The sequence below is a fragment of the Nerophis lumbriciformis genome, linkage group LG01 (genome assembly GCF_033978685.3).
Source record: "Nerophis lumbriciformis linkage group LG01, RoL_Nlum_v2.1, whole genome shotgun sequence".
In the NCBI taxonomy this organism is placed as follows: domain Eukaryota; kingdom Metazoa; phylum Chordata; class Actinopteri; order Syngnathiformes; family Syngnathidae; genus Nerophis; species Nerophis lumbriciformis.
The window spans coordinates 13,205,001-13,231,760 of record NC_084548.2 but is presented as its reverse complement, the minus strand read 5'-3'; the positions used below and the strand labels follow the sequence as shown (position 1 = coordinate 13,231,760).

At 38.6% G+C, this 26,760-nt stretch overlaps 1 protein-coding gene across 2 annotated transcripts in view; it reads left to right on the top strand.

Moving 5' to 3' along the window:
* Nucleotides 1-26,760, top strand: part of mib2 (MIB E3 ubiquitin protein ligase 2) — a 138,813-nt gene that overhangs the window by 111,355 nt on the left and 698 nt on the right. The window contains exons 13-19 of one of the 2 annotated variants that reach the window (XM_061975259.1): nucleotides 306-460; nucleotides 9,446-9,572; nucleotides 9,679-9,945; nucleotides 20,644-20,822; nucleotides 20,907-21,100; nucleotides 22,003-22,068; nucleotides 26,296-26,760. The exon at nucleotides 26,296-26,760 is cut by the window's right edge and continues 698 nt beyond it. In XM_061975259.1, the coding sequence (XP_061831243.1) occupies nucleotides 306-460; nucleotides 9,446-9,572; nucleotides 9,679-9,945; nucleotides 20,644-20,822; nucleotides 20,907-21,100; nucleotides 22,003-22,068; nucleotides 26,296-26,561 (1,254 nt within the window). In that variant the 3' untranslated portion in view covers nucleotides 26,562-26,760. The remainder of the gene's footprint in view (nucleotides 1-305; nucleotides 461-9,445; nucleotides 9,573-9,678; nucleotides 9,946-20,643; nucleotides 20,823-20,906; nucleotides 21,101-22,002; nucleotides 22,069-26,295) is intronic. The other variant, XM_061975250.1, reaches the window with a different exon arrangement.

Sequence of the window (26,760 nt, the reverse complement as noted above, 5' to 3'; positions counted from 1 at the left end):
TGTAATAATATATTAACTAGTTATTGCTCAAACGGTACAACACTGTTTCAAAAACCACCAAAAATGCATTCAATCAACAGTGAGAACTCCAGGTATACTCGCAACTTAAAGCATAACAAAAAGGGGAGAGACAGCTCGGATCTCAAATTACTCGTAAATTGAGGTACTCGTACGTTGAAGTACTACTGTATGTTGGTCTGTGTGCTTTACTTGGTGACATTCTAGTCATATATGTTTGCTAGAACAAATACCCGCATCAATTCAAAACATTTTTAACATGTACTTTTTTTTTTATTCCAACGCAGGATTCTTACGGAGACACACCGTTGCACGATGCCATTGCTAAAGATTTCCGCAATATCATCGAGATCCTGGTCGCGGTGCCCAACATTGACTTTACTCATCAGAACCACAGAGGATTTAACCTCTTGCACCATGCTGCACTCAAAGGAAACAAACTGTGAGTGAAACATTTGATTATTTGAGCCCCTTGGTGAAATGTAGAACCTATTTTTGCTCTAAAATCCAAATAATTCTGTTTTTTTTTCTTTCACTATTGCCATCCGTAGTGCATATTCATTTTCTGCTTGAAAGAGAGTTCCACCTTATTTATCTAATTAAAAAAAACAAAAAACTGAATTACATTTGTAACACAATTACGTTTTGAAGCATATCCAGGCCAGGCACATCATATCCACTATTTTTTCTAAGAGTGAATGTGCTATAGGTCTTTAGACCTGAAAGACTCCCGTGACTTGATATTTTTCACAGTCCACCAAGTCTGCCTAATCGCAATAGGGTTTGTGCTTTTTTGCTTCAGGGCTTTTTATGACCTCATTTGAACCAAATTATAGCAAAACCACAAGGTGGAAAATTGTCCCTAGCTCTTTTTTAAAGACTTGCTATTAAAAAAACAAAACTGAATGAGAAACACCAGCGCACTCCTTAGATTTCCTTACTTAGGTGATGCCACTTCATTACGGGTTTCCGTTTTGTACTTTCAAAGTGTGTATTATGTAATTTAATGGATGATAATGGTGAAAGTAAATTCCAACATAGGGAATTTGTTAGATTGGATTTTTAGGTTTTTGGGTAATTTATCTGCCGCCGTCTCTCCAGGTCAACTTCTTGTTAAAGGGGAACATTATCACAATTTCAGAAGGGTTAAAACCATTAAAAATCAGTTCCCAGTGGCTTATTTTATTTTTCGAAGTTTTTTTCAAAATTTTACCCATCACGGAATATCCCTAAAAAAAAGCTTCAAAGTGCCTGATTGTAACCATCGTTATATACACCCGTCCATTTTCCTGTGACGTCGCACAGTGATGCCATGGCGGATAGAACAGCAAGATATAGCAACATTAACTCGGATTCAGACTCGGATTTCAGCGGCTTAAGCGATTCAACAGATTACGCATGTATTGAAACGGATGGTTGTAGTGTGGAGGCAGGTAGCGAAAACGAAATTGAAGAAGAAACTGAAGCTATTGAGCCATATCGGTTTGAACCGTATGCAAGCGAAACCGAAGAAAACGACACGACAGCCAGCGACACGGGAGAAAGCGAGGATGAATTCGGCGATCGCCTTCTAACCAACGATTGGTATGTGTTTGTTTGGCATTAAAGGAAACTAACAACTATGAACTAGGTTTACAGCATATGAAATACATTTGGCAACAACATGCACTTTGAGAGTGCAGACAGCCCATTTCAGGCGCGCTAAGAACATATATTTTTCCACGATTTCAGCACTCAGGTTAACCATACCTAAATTAAAGTTAAAGTTAAAGTTAAAGTACCAATGATTGTCACACACACACACTAGGTGTGGCGAGATTATTCTCTGCATTTGACCCATCACCCTTGATCACCCCCTGGGAGGTGAGGGGAGCAGTGGGCAGCAGCGGTGGCCAATAGACACAAAATACTGCATTACACAAGACTACTCGAATGATTGAAAAAAATAAATGTTTTTAAGCTATATTATTGGTAAACACAGTTTATGTATAATAATTTACGTAAAACCGCGAGTAATGAATAAAGTTTTCATCATATAATATATTCTGTAGACATACCCTCATCCGCTCTCTTTTCCTGAAAGCTGATCTGTCCAGTTTTGGAGTTGATGTCAGCAGGCCAGGGAAGCTAGGGTCTTTATCGTTGGAAATGCATCTGCTTTGAGTGTCGCAGGATATCCACACATTCTTGCCATCTCTGTCGTAGCATAGCTTTCGTCGGTAAAGTGTGCGGAACAAACGACTGACCATTTCGTGGGCTTTCCCCACACCCTCGTATTTTGAACAAATTTCGTCCAATTTCTTGCCACTTTCGCATCTTTGGGCCACTGGTGCAACTTGAATCCGTCCCTGTTCGTGTTGTTACACCCTCCGACAACACACCGACGAAAGTGAGAAAATGGCGGACTGCTTCCCGATGTGACGTCACAACGTGACGTCATCGCTCCGAGAGCGTATAATAGAAAGGCGTTTGATTCGCCAAAATTCACCCATTTAGAGTTCGGAAATCGGTTAAAAAAATATATGGTCTTTTTTCTGCAACATCAAGGTATATATTGACGCTTACATAGGTCTGGTGATAATGTTCCCTTTAAAGTGTACCTGCATAAAACATCTCATTCTTTGGTGCAAGTTATATTAACTACCTGTGCTTTTCCGTGTGAAAACCAAGCGTAGCTTATAATAGGAACGGTTAAGAATCTGATGGGGGTATTTAACAGGATGTTTATTTATTAATGTAAATTGTTTGTTTACAAGACAATGTGCACAGTACGCTATTCACAAAGAATCGATAGGTGCACCAGATTTAGCCATCAGCTAATTTCCAACAATAGTATACATGGTGACACACTTTCCTAAGCACTAACTACTAAATACTATTCACTTACACGACACTGTATTTATTTTGGTCCCCCGCCTGACAAGCGGCTATCAGCTGATTATGTGTCTCCATACACAGTGTGGAGTCGCTCACATAAGCACCTCCATTACGGCAAATAAACTGCATTTCTTTGTATTTTAATTGTCATTATCACGCAACATTAGCACTGCAGGCTAAATATGTAACACACCGAGAACGAGCCAGGCATGCTAATAGCTACGCTAACTAGTAGCTTATTAAGAGGTAGGAGCATACTTGCCAACCCTCCCGAATTTTCTGGGAGACTCCTGAAATTCAGCGCTCTCCCGAAAACCTCCCGGGACAAATATTCTCCCGAAAATCTCCCGATTTTCAGCCGGAGCTGGAGGCCACGCCCCCTCCAGCTCCATGCGACCTGAGTGAGGACAGACTTTTTTCATGATGGGAGGACAACAGGGTGACAAGAACTAAATCATCCAGACTACAGATAAATTGTATTAGTATGTTTATCTTACCTAAAAATAAATATATATATTAATTAGAAAAAAAAAAGAAAAAAAAACATTTTTCTATATTTAGCTAAAAACATCAAAATTAATTATATTTTTATTTGTATTTTTTCTGACTCCTTATTACACTCAGCCATAGAATTATGCATTAAAATAAACATATTTGAAATAATTAATTTTAAATGATCATAATAATTCATTTAAAATGACCATATTTAATTATTAAAATAATTGCTTGTTTATCAACAACTTTAACATTTTATTCATTACATTTTGAAGCTCTCAGAAGCCAAGTTATGTTATATTCCTTAATATTTATTTATGCAAGTTTGAAGTATCAATTATCTAAACACAGTTTTGTTTGCTTATTTTCAGGATATATATATATATATATATATATATATATATATATATATATATATATATATATATGAAATACTTGACTTGGTGAATTCTAGCTGTCAATATACTCCTCACCTCTTAACCACGCACCCAACCACGCCCCGCCCCCAACCCCCCTCCCCCCCATCTCCCGAAATTGGAGGTCTCAAGGTTGGCAAGTATGGGTAGGAGAAAGAATAATATAACAGCTGTTGGTGTGTCAGCTTAGTTGGAGTCGGTACACGCCACGGAGGAGGGCGCATTGATTCATAAATTGGTGGTGTCGATACTAAGGGTAGTATCAGTATATGAAAGATACCAGAGTGATTAGATAGATTTTTTTTTTTCCAAATCATTTTATTGTTCTTTTTTGTTATAGTTCACAAACTACGGGAATAATCAGAATCAGAATCAGAATCAGAATCAGCTTTATTGTCATTACGCAAGGTAACGAGATTGAGGCCATTCCATACAGTGCGATGTGTGCATGCTAGAAAAACAATGTGCAAATATATAGAAATATAAAAAATGTAGAAGTGCAATGAATATGGTGTGAAATGAATATATACATGAAAAAAAAACACAAAAAAAACAGGGTGGTTGGTGGAATGGGTTATTGCACCGAAGAGAAGGCAGTTATGAGGGACAATGGGGCAGTCCGTTCAGGATGGTTATGGCCCTGGGGAAGAAGCTGTTCTTTAGCCTGTTTGTTTTGGTTTTAATGCACCTGTAGCGCTTCCCAGAGGGCAGCAGGTGGAACAGGTCAGAGCCAGGGTGGGTGCTGTCCTTGATGATGGCACTGGCTCTGTTGAGGCAGCGGGAGGTGTAGATGTCCGTCAGAGAGGGGAGAGGGCGGCCGATGATCTTCTGAGCCGTCTTTTAATAATTCCTTAAAGGCAAAAACCACATGATTTAAAAGAGTATAAAATAGTTTTTGGTTTAGTTTAGTTTTTGTGTACTATTGACTTTGTTTTATTCAAACGTGTGTTTAAGAAAAGAGAATAAGTGACTAGTTTAAATAGTGGGTTGATATTGTTAAACTGTCAATAGCACTCACTATAAATACATTTAAAAACTGTACAGTTAACAGATGTGATCGATATTGTTATTGACCAATTTCACTCATGGATGACTCAATTCATAAATTGGTGGTTTCGATACTAAGGGTAGTATCAGTATATGAAAGATACCAGAGTGATTAGATAGATTTTTTTTTCTCCCCAAATCATTTTATTGTTGTTTTTGTTATTGTTTACAAACTACGGGAATAATTCCCTGGACACAGGAGGACTTTAAAGGCAAAAAACAAATGATTTAAAAGAGTATAAAATAGTTTTTGGTTTAGTTTAGTTTTTGTGTTCTGTATTTTTCGGAGTATAAGTCGCTCCGGAGTATAAGTCGCACCGGCCGAAAATGCATAATAAAGAAGGGAAAAAACATATATACGTCGCACTGGAGTATAAGTCGCATTTTTTGGGAAAATTTATTTGATAAAACCCAACACCAAGAATAGACATTTGAAAGGCAAATTAAAATAAATAAAGAATAGTGAACAACAGGCTGAATAAGTGTACGTTATATGAGGCATAAATAACCAACTGAGAACGTGCCTGGTATGTTAACGTAACATATTATGGTAAGAGTCATTCAAATAACTATAACATAGAACATGCTATACGTTTACCAAACAATCTGTCACTCCTAATCGCTAAATCCCATGAATCTTATACGTCTAGTCTCTTACGTGAATGAGCTAAATAATATTATTTGATATTTTACGGTAATGTGTTAATAATTTCACATATAAGTCGCTCCTGAGTATAAGACGCACCCCCGGCCAAACTATGAAAAAAAACTGCGACTTATAGTCCGAAAAATACGGTACTATTGACTTTGTTTTATTCAAACGTGTGTTTAAGAAAAGAGAATAAGTGACTAGTTTAAATAGTGGGTTGATATTGTTAAACTGTCAATAGCACTCACTATAAATACATTTAAAAACTGTACAGTTAACAAATGTGATCGATATTGTTATTGACCAATTTCACTCATAGATAAGCAGTATAAACCTGTCCTGAACGTCCCTAAAACCTACCTAACACCCAGTATGACAAACATGTATACACACACATGTACAGTAGGTCACTAGTGTGCCGTGAGATACAGTCTGGTGTGCCGTGGGAGATTATGTAATTTCACATATTTGGGTTATAAATGATAAATGATAAATGATAAATGGGTTGTACTTGTATAGCGCTTTTCTACCTTCAAGGTACTCAAAGCGCTTTGACACTACTTCCACATTTACCCATTCACACACACATTCACACACTGATGGAGGGAGCTGCCATGCAAGGCGCTAACCAGCACCCATCAGGAGCAAGGGTGAAGTGTCTTGCTCAGGACACAACGGACATGACGAGGTTGGTACTAGGTGGGGATTGAACCAGGGACTCTCGGGTCGCGCACGGCCACTCTACCACTGCGCCACGCCGTCCCTAAAAATTAAAAATATTTTTTGACAACCACTAATTATAATCTGCAAATTATGTGCCGATGTTGTGTGTCGGTGCTGTCTAGAGCTCGGCAGAGTAACCGTGTAATAATCTTACATATCAGTAGGTGGCAGCCGGTAATGAATTGCTTTGTAGATGTCGGGAACACGTTGTGTGAGACGACAAGGGTTTGTCATCGTATCTAATGCTTAAACCAAAAATAAACAAAAGGTGAGTGCCCCTAAGAAAAGGCATTGAAGCTTAGGGAAGACTATGCAGAACGAAACTAAAACCTAACTGGCTACAAAATAAACAAAAACAGAATGCTGGACAACAGCAAAGACTTACTGTGGAGCAAAGACGGCGTCCACAAAGTACATCCGAACATGACATGACAATCTACAATGTCCCCACAAAGAAGGATAAAAACAACTGAAATATTCTTTATTGCTAAAACAAAGTAGATGTGGGAAATATCGCTAAAAGGAAGACATGAAACTGCTACAGGAAAATACCAAAAAAATAGGAGCGTAAGACAAGAACTATAACACCACACACAGGAAAACCGCAAAAAATACAAAATAAGTCAGGGTGTGATGTGACAGGTGGTGACAGTACACCTACTTTGAGACAAGAGCTATATTGATACAGTACACCTACTTTGAGACAAGAGTTATAGTGATGCTTGGTTGGTTATGGTTTAAAGTCACATCCAAAAATTGCGACAACGACTTTTTACTGTCAACTGAGTTTCGTTTTTTTAATGATTTTTGCTGGTGGTGTGCCTCTGCATTTTTTCAACGCAAAAAATGTGCCTTGGCTCAAAAAAGGTTGAAAAACACTGCAGTAGGTACCCTCCAGTACTTCATAACACAACAGGCAATTCCTCAGTCCTGCCTCTGAAATCATCTCCACTGCTAACGACTCTGTAATTTGTAAAGGATCATGCTGTAGTTAAAACTAGATTGAGTGTTGCCACTGTGCTCACAGAGAGACACATCTGTCATGCTTTCATTACACTTGTGGAAACATTTACATTGTAATGGCAACATTATCTCAGGCAGTCTTTTTAAAGAGGGAAGAAATGGCTCCCAAGTATCCTGTAAAGTTTATTATGGTCTCCAACTGAATACAAAAACCACAGAATGGACCAAGAGCAAAGTAAGATACAGTGGATCTTATTCTAAGCAGTGATATGCTATTGTCGTTGTATAATACACAAGTAATAGAATGACAAAAGTAATGTCACGGCAACATTACTGAAGAATACTGACTCACGACTCAACCTTATGCCATGAAGTAGCACAAAGGCATCTTTTTATTTTTCATTGCACTTTTCAGAAGAACACAGAATCGGCTTTGTCTTCCTATTGATAAATATTTCAACCGCTGGTTTCTGTCCAAGCTTGTGTCATGTGCCTGACACTGGCTAAAATGAGCTTTTCTTATTTTTTCTTTTTTTAAATTATTTTTATTGAGTAGTGTGTATTGATGCTCAGAAATGTCATAATAGAATATAGTCAGCTCAATGTGAGTCAAAACACACCCGGAAGTGACGCCATTTATCCATTGCTCGTGCAATAGATGCATTCGTAATAAACTAAAAAAGAGAAGTATTGTCTACTCCAGAGGTTTTTAACCTTTTTTGCCTCGCCGCCCAACTTGTTCATTACAGGGGGGCCCGGCGCCCACTCAAATATTAACTCTGAATTGGAAATCTTACTCTTGATTTTAATTTTATTCTATTTATTATAAACCTTAAAGGGGAACTGCATTGTTTTGGAATGTTGCCTATCGTTCACAATCATTATGAAAGACATGACGATGGATGTTATTTAAAAAAAAAAAAGTTGTATTCTCAATATTAAATAAATGCGATCAAAAGTGGCTGACAATAGAGCCTATAGAAGCCGTGCAATTCCGCCTACAAATCCCTTAAAAAAACCTCCAAACACTGAAGTATATACCTTCTCAGTGACCTAGCGGTTAGAGCAGGGGTGTCAAACTCAAATACAGAGTGGGCCAAAATGTAATACTGAACAAAGCCGCGGGCCAAGGTTGAACAAATTAACCTTTAACGTACTCTACGAGCTATCGTCACGTCCGCTTTTCATCCATTCTAACATCGTTCAGACCCAGTCACAAGATATGTGCGGCTTCTGTACGCACACACGAGCGAATGCAACGCATACTTCATCAACAACGATACAGGTTACACTGAGGGTGCCAATATAAAAAACTTTAACACTGTTAGAAATATACGCCACACTGTGAATCTACACCAAACAAGATAGACAAACACATTTCGGGAGAACATCCACACCGTAACACAATGGCCTAGTGGTTAGAGTGTCCGCCCTGAGATCGATAGGTTGTGGGTTCAAACCCTGGCCGAGTCATACCAAAGACTATAAAAATGGGACCCATTACCTCCCTGCTTGGCACTCAGCATCAAGGGTTAGAATTAGGGGTTAAATCACCAAAAATTATTCCCGGGCGCGGCACCGCTGCTGCCCACACCTCCCAGGGGGTGATCAAGGGTATGGGTCAAATGCAGAGGACACATTTCACCACACCTAGTGTGTGTGTGACAATCATTGGTACTTTAACTTTAACTTTAATAAACACAACAGAACAAATACCCAGAATCCTCTGCAGCACTAACTCTTCCGGGACGCTACAAAATACGCCCCCGCTACCACCAAAGCGAGATAACTCGTGTGCAGAAATAGTAATGTTGGAGATGAAAAATTAGATTAACTCGATTTAAAAAAATTAAATCTGCTAATTGCGACACTGAAATTAATTTAGCACAATATAATTTGACATCATTAATTTTAACAGCAACATCCTGCTACCTTAGCCTATTTGCTAAAGAAAAACAACATTATTGAACTTACAGCTCCCAAATCGGTAGCTAACATCAAGTAAATGAGTTTGCAGATCTCCAGGCTCTATATTTTTGGACATGTAGTGAGTCCTGTTTTTGTTCTTTTACAAATATGTTCTCTATAAAGCGAGAAAGAAATTCAAAAACAACTGATTTAGCGCCTCCTCTCAAAAGACGAGACAAACAAGTGACACATATTTCTGTTGGAACATCATTAGAGGGTACATTTTGCATGTAAGGAAGCCTTTTCAAAGTGTTATTAGGCATGGTGTAACTCTTCTATGCCGTGACAGGGCCACGGAGAAGATTCTAGGCCGAGCGCGACAGCTTGTGGATGTTAAGAAGGAGGACGGCTTCTCCGCCTTGCATCTGGCCTCCCTCAATAATCACCAGGAAGTTGCTGAGATCCTCATTAAAGAGGTGAGCTATATCCTTTCATACCCATAAGGTAAACATCATTAAAACATAGTATATTCAACTGTAGAGGTGCACTTTAATGAGACCCCCTACCCTCACTCTCCCATAGGGCCGCTGCGACATCAACATCCGCAACAACCGCAACCAGACGCCGCTGCAACTGGCGGTGACGCAGGGCCACACCAACCTGGTCCAGCTGCTTGTAGCCGAGGGCGCCGACGTGAACATGGAGGACGAGGACGGCGACACCGCCATGCACGTGGCCCTGCAGCGACCGCAGCTGGCCAACGTGATGCTGAGCCCCCCTGTGGGAAGCAGCAGTAGCAGCACAGAGGAGAGCGACGAGGGATGTGCCTCCACGTCACTCTACTGCAGGGTAAGTAATGAGAGTGGACTGAAGAGGCCATGTTGGTGACCTGTGTGGTAGGAATAGTCCAATGTGTGCATTTTACATTTTGGCATCCACACACTAATAGACAAACATCTATGAGCTGCATTTTGCTCACAACTCATACCTGTATAAAGAATCTAGGCCAGGGGTCACCAACGCGGTGCCCGCGGGCACCAGGTCGCCCGTAAGGACCAGATGAGTCGCCCGCTGGCCTGTTCTAAAACTAGCTCAAATAGCAGCACTTACCAGTGAGCTGCCTCTATTTTTTAAACTTTATTTTATTTACTAGCAAGCTGATCTCGCTTTGCTCGACATTTTTAATTCTAAGAGAGACAAAACTCAAATAGAATTTGAAAATCCAAGAAAATATTTTAAAGACTAGGTCTTCACTTCTTTAAATAAATTCATTTATTTTTTTACTTTGCTTCTTATAACCTTCAGAAAGACAATTTTAAAGAAAAAATACAACCTTAAAAATGATTTTAGGATTTTTAAACACATACACCTTTTTACCTTTTAAATTCCATCCTCTTCTTTCCTGACAATTTTAAATCAATGTTCAAGTAACACATTTTTTTATTATTGTAAAGAATAATAAATACATTTTAATTTAATTCTTCATTTTAGCTTCTGTTTTTTCGACAAAGAATATTTGTGAAATATTTCTTCAAACTTATTATGATTAAAATTCAAAAAAATGATTCTGGCAAATCTATAAAATCTGTAGAATCAAATTTAAATGTTATTCCGAAGTCTTTTGAATTTCTTTTAACATTTTTGTTCTGGAAGAAATAATGATTTGTCTTTGTTAGAAATATAGCTTGGTCCAATTTGTTATATATTCTAACGAAGTGCAGATTGGATTTTAACCTATTTAAAACATGTAATCAAAATTCTAAAATTAATCTTAATCAGGAAAAATTACTAATGATGTTCCATAAATTATTTTCAAAAAGATTCGAATTAGCTAGTTTTTCTCTTCTTTTTTTCGGTTAAATTTTGAATTTTAAAAAGTGTCGAAATTGAAGATAAACTATGTTTCAAAATGTAATTTTCATTTTTTCCGTGTTTTGTCATCTTTTAAACCGTTCAATTAAGTGTTTTTTTCATCATTTATTCTCCACAAAAAACCTTCCGTAAAAGGAAAAAAAATGTACGACGGAATGACAGACAGAAATCCAGTTCAAAGTGTGACATGATTTATTTAAAAATTTGAGAGTTGACTTTTGTATTTTACATGGTGCAAAGTAATTCATGATTTGTTAAAAAATGTTAGTGGCTAGCTAGTTAAAATGGGATATTGTGATTTCACAAGACTGTCTTAGAAGTGAACATTTGAAAATGTTCAATTTGAAAAATGTGCACTTAGAGAAAATATAAAAATAAAGTGTTGCATATTGATATTCATCCGTTTGTATATATATTTATTGTGAGAAATCATTAAGATGATCAGTGTTTCCACAAAGATAAATATCATTAATTATTAATAATAACATAGAGTTAAAGGTAAATTGAGCAAATTGGCTATTTCTGGCAAATTATTTAAGTGTGTATCAAACTGGTAGCCCTTCGCATTAATCAATACCCAAGAAGTAGCTCTTGGTTTCAAAAAGGTTGGTGACCCCTGATCTAGGCTATGGAAAAACGCAAGAATACACCCAAAAACCAACAGTACCCCCTATCCTTATAGATGCCGTGTCACTATTAGTTTATGTGTATCAAACAAAAATTTACCTACCTGTCACCCATTTGATGCCTAATTTTTTTCCTTGTTTACAAAAATAAATCATAAATGGTTTTACATAAGTTCAAAGACCCTGGTTTTCAAACGCAGCGCTTAGGACTGAGCTATTCAACTTGCAGCTCGGGAATGACGCCAAACCGGCCCCCAGGTTGAGTTCGAAACTTGGGAGACAAACATTTTTGCAGCGAATTCCTAAAAACACAAGAGTGCTCTTGTTGTAAAGAGGAACTTGCACCACTGTAAACACATTGGCAGACCCTTGCATTGACATTTTAACTTTGCTAGCAAACATAGAACACTGGGATCCTAAATTGTGATTTGCATAACTGAGGCGTTCCCCAAGGGACGCCTTTAAATCCTCTCCTTTTTGGCAGTTTTTTTTTTTTGTGATGTGATTTATGTGAGTAAGGTGTTGCTGTAGCTTGTTTACTTCAGCTGCAGTCAGTAGTCATTTGTTGAACGTTTTCAGTTATACTGGTCGTGTTCCTCAAGGTTCAATTTTAGGTACCGTATTTTTTGGACTATAAGTCGCAGTTTTTTTTTTTAGTTTGGTCGGGGGTGCGACTTATACTCAGGAGCGACTTATGTGTGAAATGATTAACACATTACCGTAAAATATCAAATAATATTATTTAGCTCATTCACGTAAGAGACTAGACGTATAAGATTTCATGGGATTTAGCGATTAGGAGTGACAGATTGTTTGGTAAACGTATAGCATGTTCTATATGTTATAGTTATTTGAATGACTCTTACCATAATATGTTACGTTAACATACCAGGCACGTTCTCAGTTGGTTATTTATGCGTCATATAACGTACACTTATCCAGCCTGTTGTTCACTATTCTTTATTTATTTTAAATTGCCTTTCAAATGTCTATTCTTGGTGTTGGCTTTTATCAAATAAATTTCCCCTAAAAATGCGACTTATACTCTAGTGCATGGGTGTCAAACTCTGGCTGCAGTTAGTGCTGCAAAGGGTTCTGGGCATTTGTTCTGTTCTGTTTATTTTGTGTTACTGTGCGGGTGTTCTTGTTTGGTGTGGATTCACAGTGTGGCGTATATTTCTAACAATGTTAAAGTTGCTTATACGGCCACTCTCAGTGTAAACTGTATCGCTGTTAATGAAGTATGCGTTGCATTCGCGCATGTGTGCGTACAGAAGCCGCACATATCTTGTAACTGGGCCGGCACGTTGTCAGAAGGGATGAAAAGCGGACGTGACGACAGCTCGTAGAGGACGTTAAAAGCAGTGCTTGTAAGGCACGCCCCCAAGACTGTTGAATACGAGATATAATGACTGATGAACACCTTCGTTCGATAATGAAGGTTGCCTCAGCTCAAAGCCTGAGCCCCGACATCAATGAACTAGCATCCAATAAAAGATGCCAGGTATCTGGCTTGGGCACATCAGATTAGATCAGTGTGTTGCAAACTGAGCAGTTTAAAGTCCAGAATGGTTGGTTTATTCATTATTTTATTTTCAAATTTATTAGCCTGTGGAAAAAGTTAATGTTGATATTTACCTCAGAAGGCTGCAAATAGAAAAGAGGCATTCAATTTTTATTTAAATTGTTTTTGATATGCCATTGATATTTTTGAATTATTATTATTTGAAACTCGATTTTACATGTCACTATGAAGTTATATAAGCCTTGCTTGTTCAATATTTAATGCAAAACTTGTTTGGGTCCCTATTAAAAGGTTAATTTGTTCAACCTTGGCCCGCGGCTTTGTTCAGTTTTAAATTTTGGCCCACTCTGTATTTGAGTTTGACACCCCTGCTCTAGTGCGACTTATATATGTTTTTTCCTTCTTTATTATGCATTTTCGGCCGGTGCGACTTACACTCCGGAGCGACTTATAGTCCGAAAATCCCGGTACTCTTTTTCATCAGTCGGGCTATTTAACTGGTGGCCGACGAGTTCAGTTCTAAAAAACTTGCGAGATACTCACATCTTTGCAGAAGTTTCTAAAAACTGCAGAGCACTCCTGTAACTCTTACAAAATAATTCGACCAAAATCAAATGTCTATTGCAGAAGAAGCAGGTTCTCTGAAATATACAAAATAAGACTAATAGTGAACAGACAAGTCTGGCACCCCTGGTCCTTAACTTTCTGGAAATGTGGCCCCCAAAACAATTGAGTTGAATATCCCTGTCTTAGGACTTTGCTACCCAATACAGCAGCACCTACCTAAAGACGTAAACTGTGTCTTGAATTGACGTGTTGTTCAGATGTTGTAAAGAAGTTCCCTGCACAGTATCAGAAATGATCTTACATGATGTGAAAATGGCAATTTTCCAGTTATTGGCAATTTGCTTCTGTGCTCGATGTATGCGTCCATTTGTCCTGGGTTCCTGGGAACTATGAAACTTTAGACCAGTCTGCCTTTGTCCAGCCTGCCTACATACTTTGTCCGTTATACGTTTGATTTCACCTACGTTTGTACTTGGCATGTATTGAAATTGATAAAAATCATGATTTGTGAAAATATTAGTGCCGTTAAACAATATTTTTTTAAATCAGATTAATTCAATTTTTGAATTTTTAAATAATTGCAATTAATCACAGTACATTACTTGCTTGCGTAATTTGATTTAACTTTGAAAAAGACCTTGGTATTCTGGCACAGATGCTATTTTATTGTGAAAATATCATTCAGGAAAATTTTTGAAATGTATTACTTGAATGCACGTCATTTATGTGCTCAGAACTTGCTGACAGTTTTATCTAAAAGTCCCATCTGGGTGTATTTTGATGCAAAATGTGTACAGCAGCCAGAGTCTCCTCTTCTCAAAATATGCCAAAATCATTGGGTGTATCAATCAATCAATCAATTAATCAAAGTGTATTTACAAAGCCTTTAATCACAGGTGCCTCAAAGGGCTGCACAAACCATAATGACATCATTCATGATAATGTGAGAGTCCAGTCCATTGGGGACAAGCAGAGGAGGGTTGTAGGGGGTCTCCATCCAGGTCCTAGAGGAGTGGTCCACACTAGGTAATGACAACAGACGGTGTGTTTAAAGGGGAACATTATCACAATTTCAGAAGGGTTAAAACCATTCAAAATCAGTTCCCAGTGGCTTATTTTATTTTTCGAAGTTTTTTTCAAAATTTTACCCATCACACAATATCCCTAAAAAAAGCTTCAAAGTGCCTGATTTGAACCATCGTTATATACACCCGTCCATTTTCCTGTGACGTCACATAGTGATGCCAACACAAACAAACATGGCGCATAGAACAGCAAGCTATAGCGACATTAGCTCGGATTCAGACTCGGATTTCAGCGGCTTAAGCGATTCAACAGATTACGCATGTATTGAAACGGATGGTTGTAGTGTGGAGGCAGGTAGCGAAAACGAAATTGAAGAAGAAACTGAAGCTATTGAGCCATATCGGTTTGAACCGTATGCAAGCGAAACCGACGAAAACGACACGACGGCCAGCGACACGGGAGAAAGCGAGGACGAATTCGGCGATCGCCTTCTAACCAACGATTGGTATGTGTTTGTTTGGCATTAAAGGAAACTAACAACTATGAACTAGGTTTACAGCATATGAAATACATTTGGCAACAACACGCACTTTGAGAGTGCAGACAGCCCAATTTTCATCAATTAATATATTCTGTAGACATACCCTCATCCGCTCTCTTTTCCTGAAAACTAATCTGTCTAGGGTCAATATTCTTCTCTTAATCATCTTCGGGGGCATAAGGGACGGTGTGAGCCAAGACATCCAGGGGGTTTAGCTCGCTCGTCTGCGGGAACAAACTGCCGCCATTGCTTGCCGTGCTACCGAGGTCCTTTGTGCTCACACACTCTGGCAGATTAAATGGGGGTCTGGCGGCAGATTTCTTTGACTTTATCGTTGGAAATGCATCTGCTTTGAGTGTCGCAGGATATCCACACATTCTTGCCATCTCTGTCGTAGCATAGCTTTCGTCGGTAAAGTGTGCGGAACAAACGTCCAATTTCTTGCCACTTTCGCATCTTTGGGCCACTGGTGCAACTTGAATCCGTCCCTGTTCGTGTTGTTACACCCTCCGACAACACACCGACGAGGCATGATGTCTCCAAGGTACGGAAAACAGTCGAAAAAACGGAAAATAACAGAGCTGATTTGACTCGGTGTTTGTAATGTGTTTGAGAAAATGGCGGATTGCTTCCCGATGTGACGTCACAACGTGACGTCATCGCTCCGAGAGCGAATAATAGAAAGGCGTTTAATTCGCCAAAATTCACCCATTCAGAGTTCGGAAATCGGTTAAAAAAATATATGGTCTTTTTTCTGCAACATCAAGGTATATATTGACGCTTACATAGGTCTGGTGATAATGTTCCCCTTTAAAGTAACTAATCAGAAGAAGGGGAGATGCTGTGCTGTGTGTTTAAAGCCTGCTCCTAAGTGCTAAAAGGGTGTAACGTTGCACGCTTGGAGATAGAGAAAGTCACAAACAGAGTCTAAGCGCGAGCAAAAAGATGCCACGCGCGCCCAGAGAGGTCGCATGAGCGTAAAATAAATTTGCATGCACACAATATGATAGGTAAAGTGTGTTTTTTACCCGCAAAATAACCCATAATTGTGTTTTTATTTTACATGTATGCAACTTTACAGGTTTTCTCACTAGGAAGTCCTATATCATATATTTCTTACTAAATTATTAAAATAAGAAATATATATACAGTCGTGGTCAAAAGTTCACATACACTTGTGAAGGACACAATGTCATGGCTGTCTTGAGTTTCCAATCATTTCTACAACTCTTATTTTTTTGTGATAGAGTGATTGGAGCACATACTTGTTGGTCACAAAAAACATTCATGGAGTTTGGTTCTTTTATGAATTTATTATGGATCTACTGAAAATGTGACCAAATCTGCTGGGTCAAAAGTATACATACAGCAACATACATTATCAATTTTGGTGATGTAGAAAAGTTACAATCAAATCAAATTAGCTTCATGGCATGGCCTCGTAACTTCATGTGAGTGATTATGATTGACGACCCCTGTTGACTTATTTGAGCCCATTTAAATAGGGCTCAAGGGATGCAGTCATTAGACTCAGTTACAAAGGCGACAATGGGAAAGTCAAAGGAACTCAGCACAGATCTGAAAAAACGAATCATTGATTTGAACAAGTCAGGAAAGTCACTTGGAGCCATTTCACAGCAGCTTAAAGTCCCAAGAGCAGCTATGCAGACAATTGTTCATAAGTGTAAAGTGCATGGCACAGTTTTGTCACTGCCAAGAGCAGGAAGAAGATGCAAGCTATCACCTGCTGCTGAGAGAAAATGTTTACCTAATTTTCATGGTAAATTTTCCAAATGTTGTTTAGCACTCCAACAAGTCAATAATATCAACAAAACGCACCTTTGTGCATTCACGTACAGTATAAAACGTTTGGTGGACAAAATGAGACAAAGAAGTCGTGGAAGATTTTACATGTAAAAAAAAAAAAAGGGACAAGCGGTAGAAAATGGATGGATGGATGTTCTTCCCTAAATAAAGATTGAAAAGTTAGTTACAGAAAAAAATAGTGAACAGAGGTTTTATGATGTCTGTTGGCTGAGCAGTGGTTCCCATAGTAGACTTTCTTGCTGCTGACATGGGATCAATTACCACTGACTGGTGATTTTAGTCGCCTTTCACCCAAAGTTGCTCACGATGACCCTGAACAAGACAAGCGACACAGAAAAGGGACGCACTGACTAAAGAAGTGTCAATTACGGATCTAAGAGAAGATGCAAAAAGTGGTAATAATACAGATTATTATTAGTCTTTAAAAAGGTGAAAGCACTCCAATGGGCTGACAGGTTGATAGAGTAGTGGAGGATAGTAAACAAAAGCCAGGCATGGAACGTTGAGGTGTCAAATGAGTAATAAATCAGTTACCTGGATGAAAACATTGAAAGAGTTAGTTTGTCTTACTGTGTAAACATGGCAAGATAAGATAAGTTAGTTGTTGATAAAGGTTATAAACGGCTTATACCTCCATTAGAAATATTGCTAACATTGTAACTTTAATACTTTAACTTAATGTAGTAGATTTTTGACTGAGGTGGAGCTTTGAAGATTGTTTGAGCAGCATAAAAAACAACAACTTCCCACTGTGTCTCCCCGGGGGACATCTTGATTCCAGAGACCACACTGGATGAATCCATGTGCTGTTTTCTATCCTCAGAGGCAAAGTGTTACTCACTGTGGAGCTCTGTGTGATGTGACAATTTGACATTTCAAACGGAAGTCTGTTCTTCTCTGTGAAGTCATTTTTCTTTACAGAACGCGTGGCACTGCCATGCATTAAAAGTGCTGTTTTAAAAAAAAATCTACCCATACAAAATGTTTTTCTTTTTTTTTTATAATTACTAATAACTTGGTATGTGTGGGAGCAATGCTTAAACAACTCAACATGTGGACTGTTCTACCTATCAGAAGCTATTATTACAATCACACAGACACATTTTTTAAATGTTCTTAATAAAATAGGAAATGTTTTCATGTTGCAGATTTTGATGATCAGATGATTACATTAGGAATGCTGGCAACTCGTACAGTGGTTTGCAAATAAATACATACATATTATCATGTTCTTAATAGGGAGGGGCATGGAAAAATGTTTTTATTACAATGTCCCCTTGAGGCGGCATCACATAGAATAATTGAGAACCACCAGTGTAAGCTAACCGCTGCACACAAAATAGGGACAATTTGTCAAAACATGACCCCTACTGTTTTGTCTGTGCTATTATTTTTCTGACAAATGCACCACATTTTGGTGCTGCTGTTGTCAAACCTCATAGCTCTATATGCTCGAGGAAACACCCACTGTAACTTGATGGTGTACACACCTTCAGGGGACTGTCAAGCACTTGTCTGTAAAATATGAGCTTGATAAGTTGGAAAACTTCAAGAAAAATGGGCGGGACTTAGCAACTAATTCAATAAATCAATCAAACTTCATGTATGCTTTATTTAGCCATTTTAATGTACAGGCAGGTTGCAAAACAAAGTGCTTAACACCTGTTTAAAAAAATACAAAATAAAACACACATGCTCGCATGTACACACACAGCGCTATTGACAATAACACATACTTGCCAACCCTCCCGAATTTTCCGGGAGACTCCCGGAATTCAGCGCCTCTCCCAAAAACCTCCCGGGACAAATATTCTCCCGAAAATCTCCCGATTTTCAGCCGGACCTGGAGGCCACGCCCCCTCCAGCTCCATGCGGACCTGAGTGAGGACAGCCTTTTTTCACGACGGGAGGACAACAGGGTGACAAGAACTACATCATCCAGACTAGAGATAAATTGTATTATTATGTTTATCTTACCTAAAAATAAATATATTTATTAATTAAAAAAAAAAATATATATATAAATGTTGACTATATTTTGCTAAAAACATCAAAATTAATTGTATTTTTATTTTTATTTTTTTCTGACTCCTTATTACATCCAGCCATAGAATTATACATTAAAATAAACATATTTGAAATAATTAATTTTAAATTATCATAATAATTCATTTAAAATGACCATATTTAATTATTAAAATAATTGCTTGTTTATCAACAACTTTAGCATTTTATTCATTACATTTAAAGCTCTCAGAAGCCAAGTTATGTTATATTCCTTAATATTTAGTTATGCAAGTTTGAAGTACCAATTATCCAAACAGTTTTGTTTGCATATTTTCAGGATGTATATATATATATATATAAGAAATACTTTACTTTCAGTGAATTCTAGCTATAAATATATATTTATTTTATTATATATATATATATATATATATATATATATATATATATATATATATATATATATATATATATATATATATATATATAATAAATACTTGAATTTCAGTGTTCATTTATTTACACATATACACACACATAACACTCATCTTCTCATTGTTGAGTTAAGGGTTGAATTGTCCATCCTTGTTCTATTCTCTGTCACTATTTTTCGAACCATGCTGAACACTCTCTCTGATGATGCATTGCTGTGTGGCACGCACAAAAGTGCTTTCATCAAATGCACTAGATGGCAGTATTGTCCTGTTTAAGAGTGTCACAACATTGCTGTTTACGACAGACGAACTGCTTTACGGTAGACAAAAACGTGACTGCTGTTGTTGTGTGTTGTTGCCGCGCTGGGAGGACGTTAATGAAACCGCCTAACAATAAACCCACATAAGAAACCAAGAACTCGCCCTCCATCATTCTACAGTTATGACGTGATTGGGCAGGTACGCTGTTTATATTGTGGGTTAGCGGAATTTCGGGAGATTTTCGGGAGAAAATTTGTCCCGGGAGGTTTTCGGGAGAGGCGCTGAATTTCGGGAGTCTCCCGGAAAATCCGGGAGGGTTGGCAAGTAGGGTTTAGAGTGGGATTTGATTTTTTGCGCGACATAGATTTGCTGTGCACAGAGGACACATGAGCAGTGCGCAATTGCACAGGTGCGCACCTTAGAGGGAACGTTGTATAAAATAGATATTGGGTTCCGCAATGTAAAAGCGCTTTGAATCACTTGAGAAAAGCGCGATATAAATATAATTCATTTCACAATTCACTTCGCATTTTGAACTCAACCCATAGAGTACGCCACAAATGTTGTTTATGGTCAAGGTATGTTTTGTAGGCTTGTATGTTTTTCAAAACTTACTTCCACATCAGTGGGTGTAGATGTCATTGTAACAATAAAGAACGTCCTTTCCAGCCCACAAGACTGCAAACACTGCAGCTCCACTTAATATCCTGGGTACCTGCCAATAACCACACAGGCACTTTTTTTTAATGGCTTATTGTATTAGAGGGGACCACATGCATGAATGACACTCAAATGGAAGCATATAGTAACGGGAAGGACTTTTGAGATTTTCCTTTTCCTCTCGCCGTCATGCTCTTGCAGCTCAATGCTTCTGGTCTTCTGGGGACTACCGAGCTCAGCGTTGGAGCGGCCATCGCTTGCTTCCTAGCGCAAGAAGGGGCTGACATCAGCTATGCCAACCACAAGGGCAAGAGCCCCCTGGACCTGGTAGCAGACAGTGCCATGCTGCAGCTCATCAAAAGCTTCTCGGAGAAGCACAGGTGCTTTGTCTGGAAATAAAACTCACAATCAGGACTCTCGCTTTGAAGTTGTTGGCGTCAATATAGCTTTGTGTCGCCTATCAGGTTGCAGCATCTGCAGGCTATTACAAGCGGCCAGGGCCCAAGCACAGCTAACCTGCGGCGCGTTCACACAACCCCCAACACCATGACCAATTTGGTTTTTCCCACTCCTCCGGGGCTAAGTGAATGCCTCATCTGTTCAGAGCTGGCTCTGCTGGTGCTCTTCTGCCCTTGCCAGCACAGTGTGGCCTGTGAAGGTGAGTGCACTCTTCTGCAGCCCCAAATCATTCCCATGTGATTAAGAGAGCAAAGGCATTACAAGTAATCATATCAAGCTCAAGCATGCTTTGACCTACATTTCTTGATTTTTTTTTTTTTCATGTTAGCGCTCCTTACCGTGCTCAAGCGCAATACAACATGCATAAGCACATGCATAGTCAATGCCATTATTCCTCTCGCCAGTTATTAATGATAACCCATGGTTGCTATAAAACCTAAATTCTAGTCCAGTGGTTCTTAACCTGGGTTCGATCGAACCCTAGGGGTTCGATGAGTCGGCCTCAGGGGTTCGGCGGAGGTCAAAACACACCCGACTCATCGTGTAAATAAAAACTTCTCCCTATCGGTGTATTACGGATACGGCAACAGCAGAAGTCACACTGATTTGCAGGTGTGTAATTTGTTGTGAGTTTAGACACTGTGTTGGTTTTGTTCTTTGAACAAGGTGATGTTCATGCACGGTTCATTTTGTGCACCAGTAAAAAAACATGGTAACACTTAAGTTAGGGGAACATATTCACCATTAATTAGTTGCTTATTAACATGCAAATTAGTAACATATTGGCTCTTAACTAATCATTATTAACTGCTTATTAATGCCTTATACGGCATGGCCTTATTATAACCCTAACCCTAACCCTCTAACCCTAACCAAATAACGCTAAATTAAGTCTTTGTTACTTAGAATATGTTCCCCATACTAAAGTGTTACCAAAAACATATAACTTTGTCTTGAATTTGAAAAAAAACATTTTATTTTTCACTAAAGAAGGGTGGGGTTCGGTACCTCCAACAAGGTTAAGAACCACTGATCTAGTCTTTCAAATGTAATAAATATTGTGTATTTTATTGTTTCTTCACCTTCTCCTTACTTTGACAGAGTGTGCCCATCGAATGAAGAAATGCATTAAATGCCAAGTAACAATCACCAAGAAAATTCGACAAGGTAGGAACAAACCACCTCATTATATTCTCTGTTTCCAAATGCGTTGTGAAGTATTTGTACTCCTACGCATACAATATATGATTTCATATCAAAGTTCAAAATTTTTCTCTGCAAATGTTAATATTTCTAGTCATGCTGTGAGATTGAGGGTTGTCTAATATTTTGTTTTTATAAAGTAGCTGCTAATGTTGGGGAATAAATAAATTGTATCAATTTGGCCAATGTGTTCTGCAAATTTGACCGCGACAAGCGAACAAAGGTGTCCTCAATGCAATGTAGCATTCCTGCTAGTGGCTAATGTCCTTTCTAAGTGCAAAGCTGCTTCTAAGTCAGCAATATTCACCTCTGTGGCAGCAAATAAACTATGTTCCTTGCGAGTATCATCCCTGCAGGATGATGGATGGCTCACTAAACATGCTACTCTACACACAGTAGGAGGATATGCGAACCACAAAATGCAAGTTAGAGTTCTTGAATGTAAACATAGGTGGGCAGATCGGTTCAAATATTGACAGTAACAATAAAAAGTGAAGTATAGCATCAGGTCAGGTATCAGTTGGATACTGCAGTGGTTAGTAGGATAATTTTTTTGTTTTAAAAATTTTTTTTGTCATTTTTTTATATTGTTTACAAATTCAGGAAATAAGTTCCTGGACAAAGAAGGGCTTTAATGGTAAAAAAACAAAAAAACCTAATTATTTACTGAATCAGAGCTACCGTATTTTTCGGACTATAAGTCGCAGTTTTTTTTCATAGTTTGGCCGGGCTCCAGTGCGACTTATATATGTTTTTTTCCTTTTTTATTATGCATTTTCAGCAGGTGCGACTTATACTCAGGTGCGACTTATACTCTGAAAAATACGGTAATAGTAGGAATCAATTTAAATATTTGATTGATAGTGTTTCACTGTAATCCTGTGTTTGATTAAAAATGGAATCATTTACTGAGATTGAAAATAGTATCAGTATTGGTATGGCCAATCCTAGCTATGCGCACATTGACACATTTAATCAGATTAAAATCTTAACCGGAATAAAAATGCTTAATGTAAACACGCCATTCGGAATATTCTGACCCTATCACACACACTCAGATCAAAAATGTAATTCCGATCGAGACGGGTGGTTTATGCCAAAAGTCATTCGGATTGCAGCGCATGAAAACACATCTTCCGAAATTCGAGTTGAAATAATCCTTACTGCGCGTCTTTGATGTCAGCCATACTTTGGTGGTAGAGCGGAGACTAAATGTATCAGTCTCGGAATAAAGCGATTGTCTTGCTGCTGTCTCCCTCCATTCAACATGCACAGATGTAGCGTTATATGCTGTTGTTTGTTTAAAACAAGACTAGCAAAAATGAAAGCATGGTCTGCAGTGTCATGTGTCGATGTAACAATAAGAGAAGGGATCCAGTGGACGTCTTAACAAGCTGTTTTATTCACAAACTTTCAGCTACTCCAAGTGTTACTAACTGCTAGCCTCAAACACATACACACAATGTTTAAGCGTACATGATCACAACATAAAAGGCACAGGACCGCTCCATTTCAAAAAGAATGGTAAAACAAAAGTAGTGAACAGAAGGGAAAAAAATTACGAATAAATACCGTGACGACGTCGGACGAAGCAGAAATGCACAAAGCCGTGTTTATTTACAGTGGAAGTCACTGCTTAATCAGCAACTGCAGTGAGTGAGCTCGTCCAAAAGATGGCACCATAGCACAAATAATAACACACCTCTCCATTTATGTTAGGTTCTGTGCATGTCAAAGCAAAGTATTCCGATTTAAGGTGTGATGCATAAAAATTCACCTCATAATCAGATCATATTTTTCAGGGTCCATGTACACAGTAACATTGTAATCAGACTGATGATTAGATGAAATAAATGTTGTCCATGTGCCCGTGGCTATAGATACTAATAATACTTTGTATTGGATAGATTCCCAAATTTGTAGTATCGCCCAAAACCAATGTAAAGTATCCAAACAACAGAAGAACAACTGTTTAAAATTATTTGAGAAGTGCAGATAGAAACATGTTACAACAGAAAGTAACCAGATATTAACATTAAATTAATAATAGTTTTGAAACAATAATACATCCAGCAAATGCAATATTCATAGTATATTTATTTATATGATATTTTCTAATAATAGTTTAAATATATCATTTTACATTCTTGGCTGGCGTTAGTCTTATTATGCTTTAGTTTGGTGCAGACTAGAAGCGATAGCTCAAATTGCTTTGCCAAGTTTTTTCATCACGTTTTTGATGATTTATTTATTTTTAATTCAATAAATATCATCCATTTGTTTTTACACTATGTGCCACACTCACTTCCTTCCGTCCCGTGGTCGGAAAACAAAGTTATGTCCATCTTTAGCTATAAGCTAATGCTAGCGAGTAAGACCAGATGTTTTGGGCGGCTCTTTTAGGGTTCAGTTTGAGTCTTGTAACTCAAATGTTTGCTTGCACATTAAAGCCAAACAATTAGCCCTTATCTCGAAACACTCTTAAAGGGGAACATTATCACAATTTCAGAATTGTTAAAACCATTAAAAATCAGTACTTTACAAGTGTATGTAAATATATGTTGAGTAAGAAGGACCACCAAGACAGAATAGTACTTGGCCAAGTTTTACTAAAGCTTTAGGAGACCAGCCCTTACAACGCGACAATAGCATCAGCAAGAAGAGGTCTAAAATTAAAGGGGAACATTATCACAATTTCAGAAGGGCTAAAACCATTAAAAATCAGTTCCCAGTGGCTTATTTTATTTTTCGAAGTTTTTTTCAAAATTTTACCCATCACGCAATATCCCTAAAAAAACCTTCAAAGTGCCAGATTTTAACCATCGTTATATACACCCGTCCATTTTCCTGTGACGTCACACAGTGATGCCAATACAAACAAACATGGCGGATAGAACAGCAAGCTATAGCGACACTAGCTCGGATTCAGACTCGGATTTCATCGGCTTAAGCGATTCAACAGATTACGCATGTATTGAAACGGATGATTGTAGTGTGGAGGCAGGTAGCGAAAACGAAATTGAAGAAGAAACTGAAGCTATTGAGCCATATCGGTTTGAACCGTATGCAAGCGAAACCCACGAAAACGACACGACAGCCAGCGACACGGGAGAAAGCGAGGACGAATTCGGCGATTGCCTTCTAACCAACGATTGGTATGTGTTTGTTTGGCATTAAAGGAAACTAACAACTATGAACTAGGTTTACAGCATATGAAATACATTTGGCAACAACATGCACTTTGAGAGTGCAGACAGCCCATTCCAGGCGCGCTAAGAACATATATTTTTCCACAATTTCAGCACTCAGGTTAACCATACCTAAATAGACACAAAATACTGCATTACACAAGACTACCCGAATGTACTCGAATGATTGAAAAAAATAAATGTTTTTAAGCTAAATTATTGGTAAACACAGTTTATGTATAATAATTTACGTAAAACCGCGAGTAATGAATAAAGTTTTCATCAATTAATATATTCTGTAGACATACCCTCATCCGCTCTCTTTTCCTGAAAGCTGATCTGTCCAGTTTTGGAGTTGATGTCAGCATCTACTTTGAGTGTCGCAGGATATCCACACATTCTTGCCATCTGTCGTAGCATAGCTTTCGTCGGTAAAGTGTGCGGAACAAACGACTGACCATTTCGTTGGCTTTCCCCACAGCCTCGTATTTTGAACCAATTTCGTCCAATTTCTTGCCACTTTCGCATCTTTGGGCCACTGGTGCAACTTGAATCCGTCCGTGTTCGTGTTGTTCCACCCTCCGACAACACACCGACGAAAGTGAGAAAATGGCGGATTGCTTCCCGATGTGACGTCACAACGCTCCGAGAGCGAATAATAGAAAGGCGTTTAATTCGCCAAAATTCACCCATTTATAGTTCGGAAATCGGTTAAAAAAATATATGGTCTTTTTTCTGCAACATCAAGGTATATATTGACGCTTACATAGGTCTGGTGATAAGGTTCCCCTTTAAGAGAAAAAGAGTGAAAACATGGCCATAAGATAAAGACCCAAAGTTTTCACAAGGGAAAATATTAGCTGATTCAAACATGGATTAAGAAAGAACACTTAGAAATAATCTCATTCTCACACAATATTTATAACAGTAAGATTTTAGTTTCAAGACATTTAGTACTTTAAAGATGCTCAAACCAATCCAATGTCGGTCCTTATTTGCTAAGCTATCCTAACGCTTGGTCCTCCAGACCAGACCGAGGTAGACTGCAGCCCCGGCACGGAGAACTCGGAGCAGCACAACCTGCTGGAGCAGCTCCAGTCTCGCTACCGGCAGATGGAGGAGCGCATCACCTGCCCCATCTGCATCGACAACCACATCAAGCTGGTCTTCCAGTGCGGACACGCCTCCTGCATCGACTGCAGCGCCGCCCTCAAGACCTGCCCCATCTGCCGGCAGACCATCCGCGAACGGATCCAGTTGTTTGTCTGAGGCACCCCGTCAGGGGCAGGGGGGTGGAATCCAAAGAGCAAGTAAGGGGAGGGGAAACGACCCAGTTATGATCCTTATTCTTTGACTCTCTCCACCACGACCTGTTGCTGCTTTCACGTGGGTGTCTGTTACCCATCATCCTCTCTTCTGGCTGGCCGGGCCTCTTCTGTTTACACGGCTGCACAGAACGAGCCCCCCC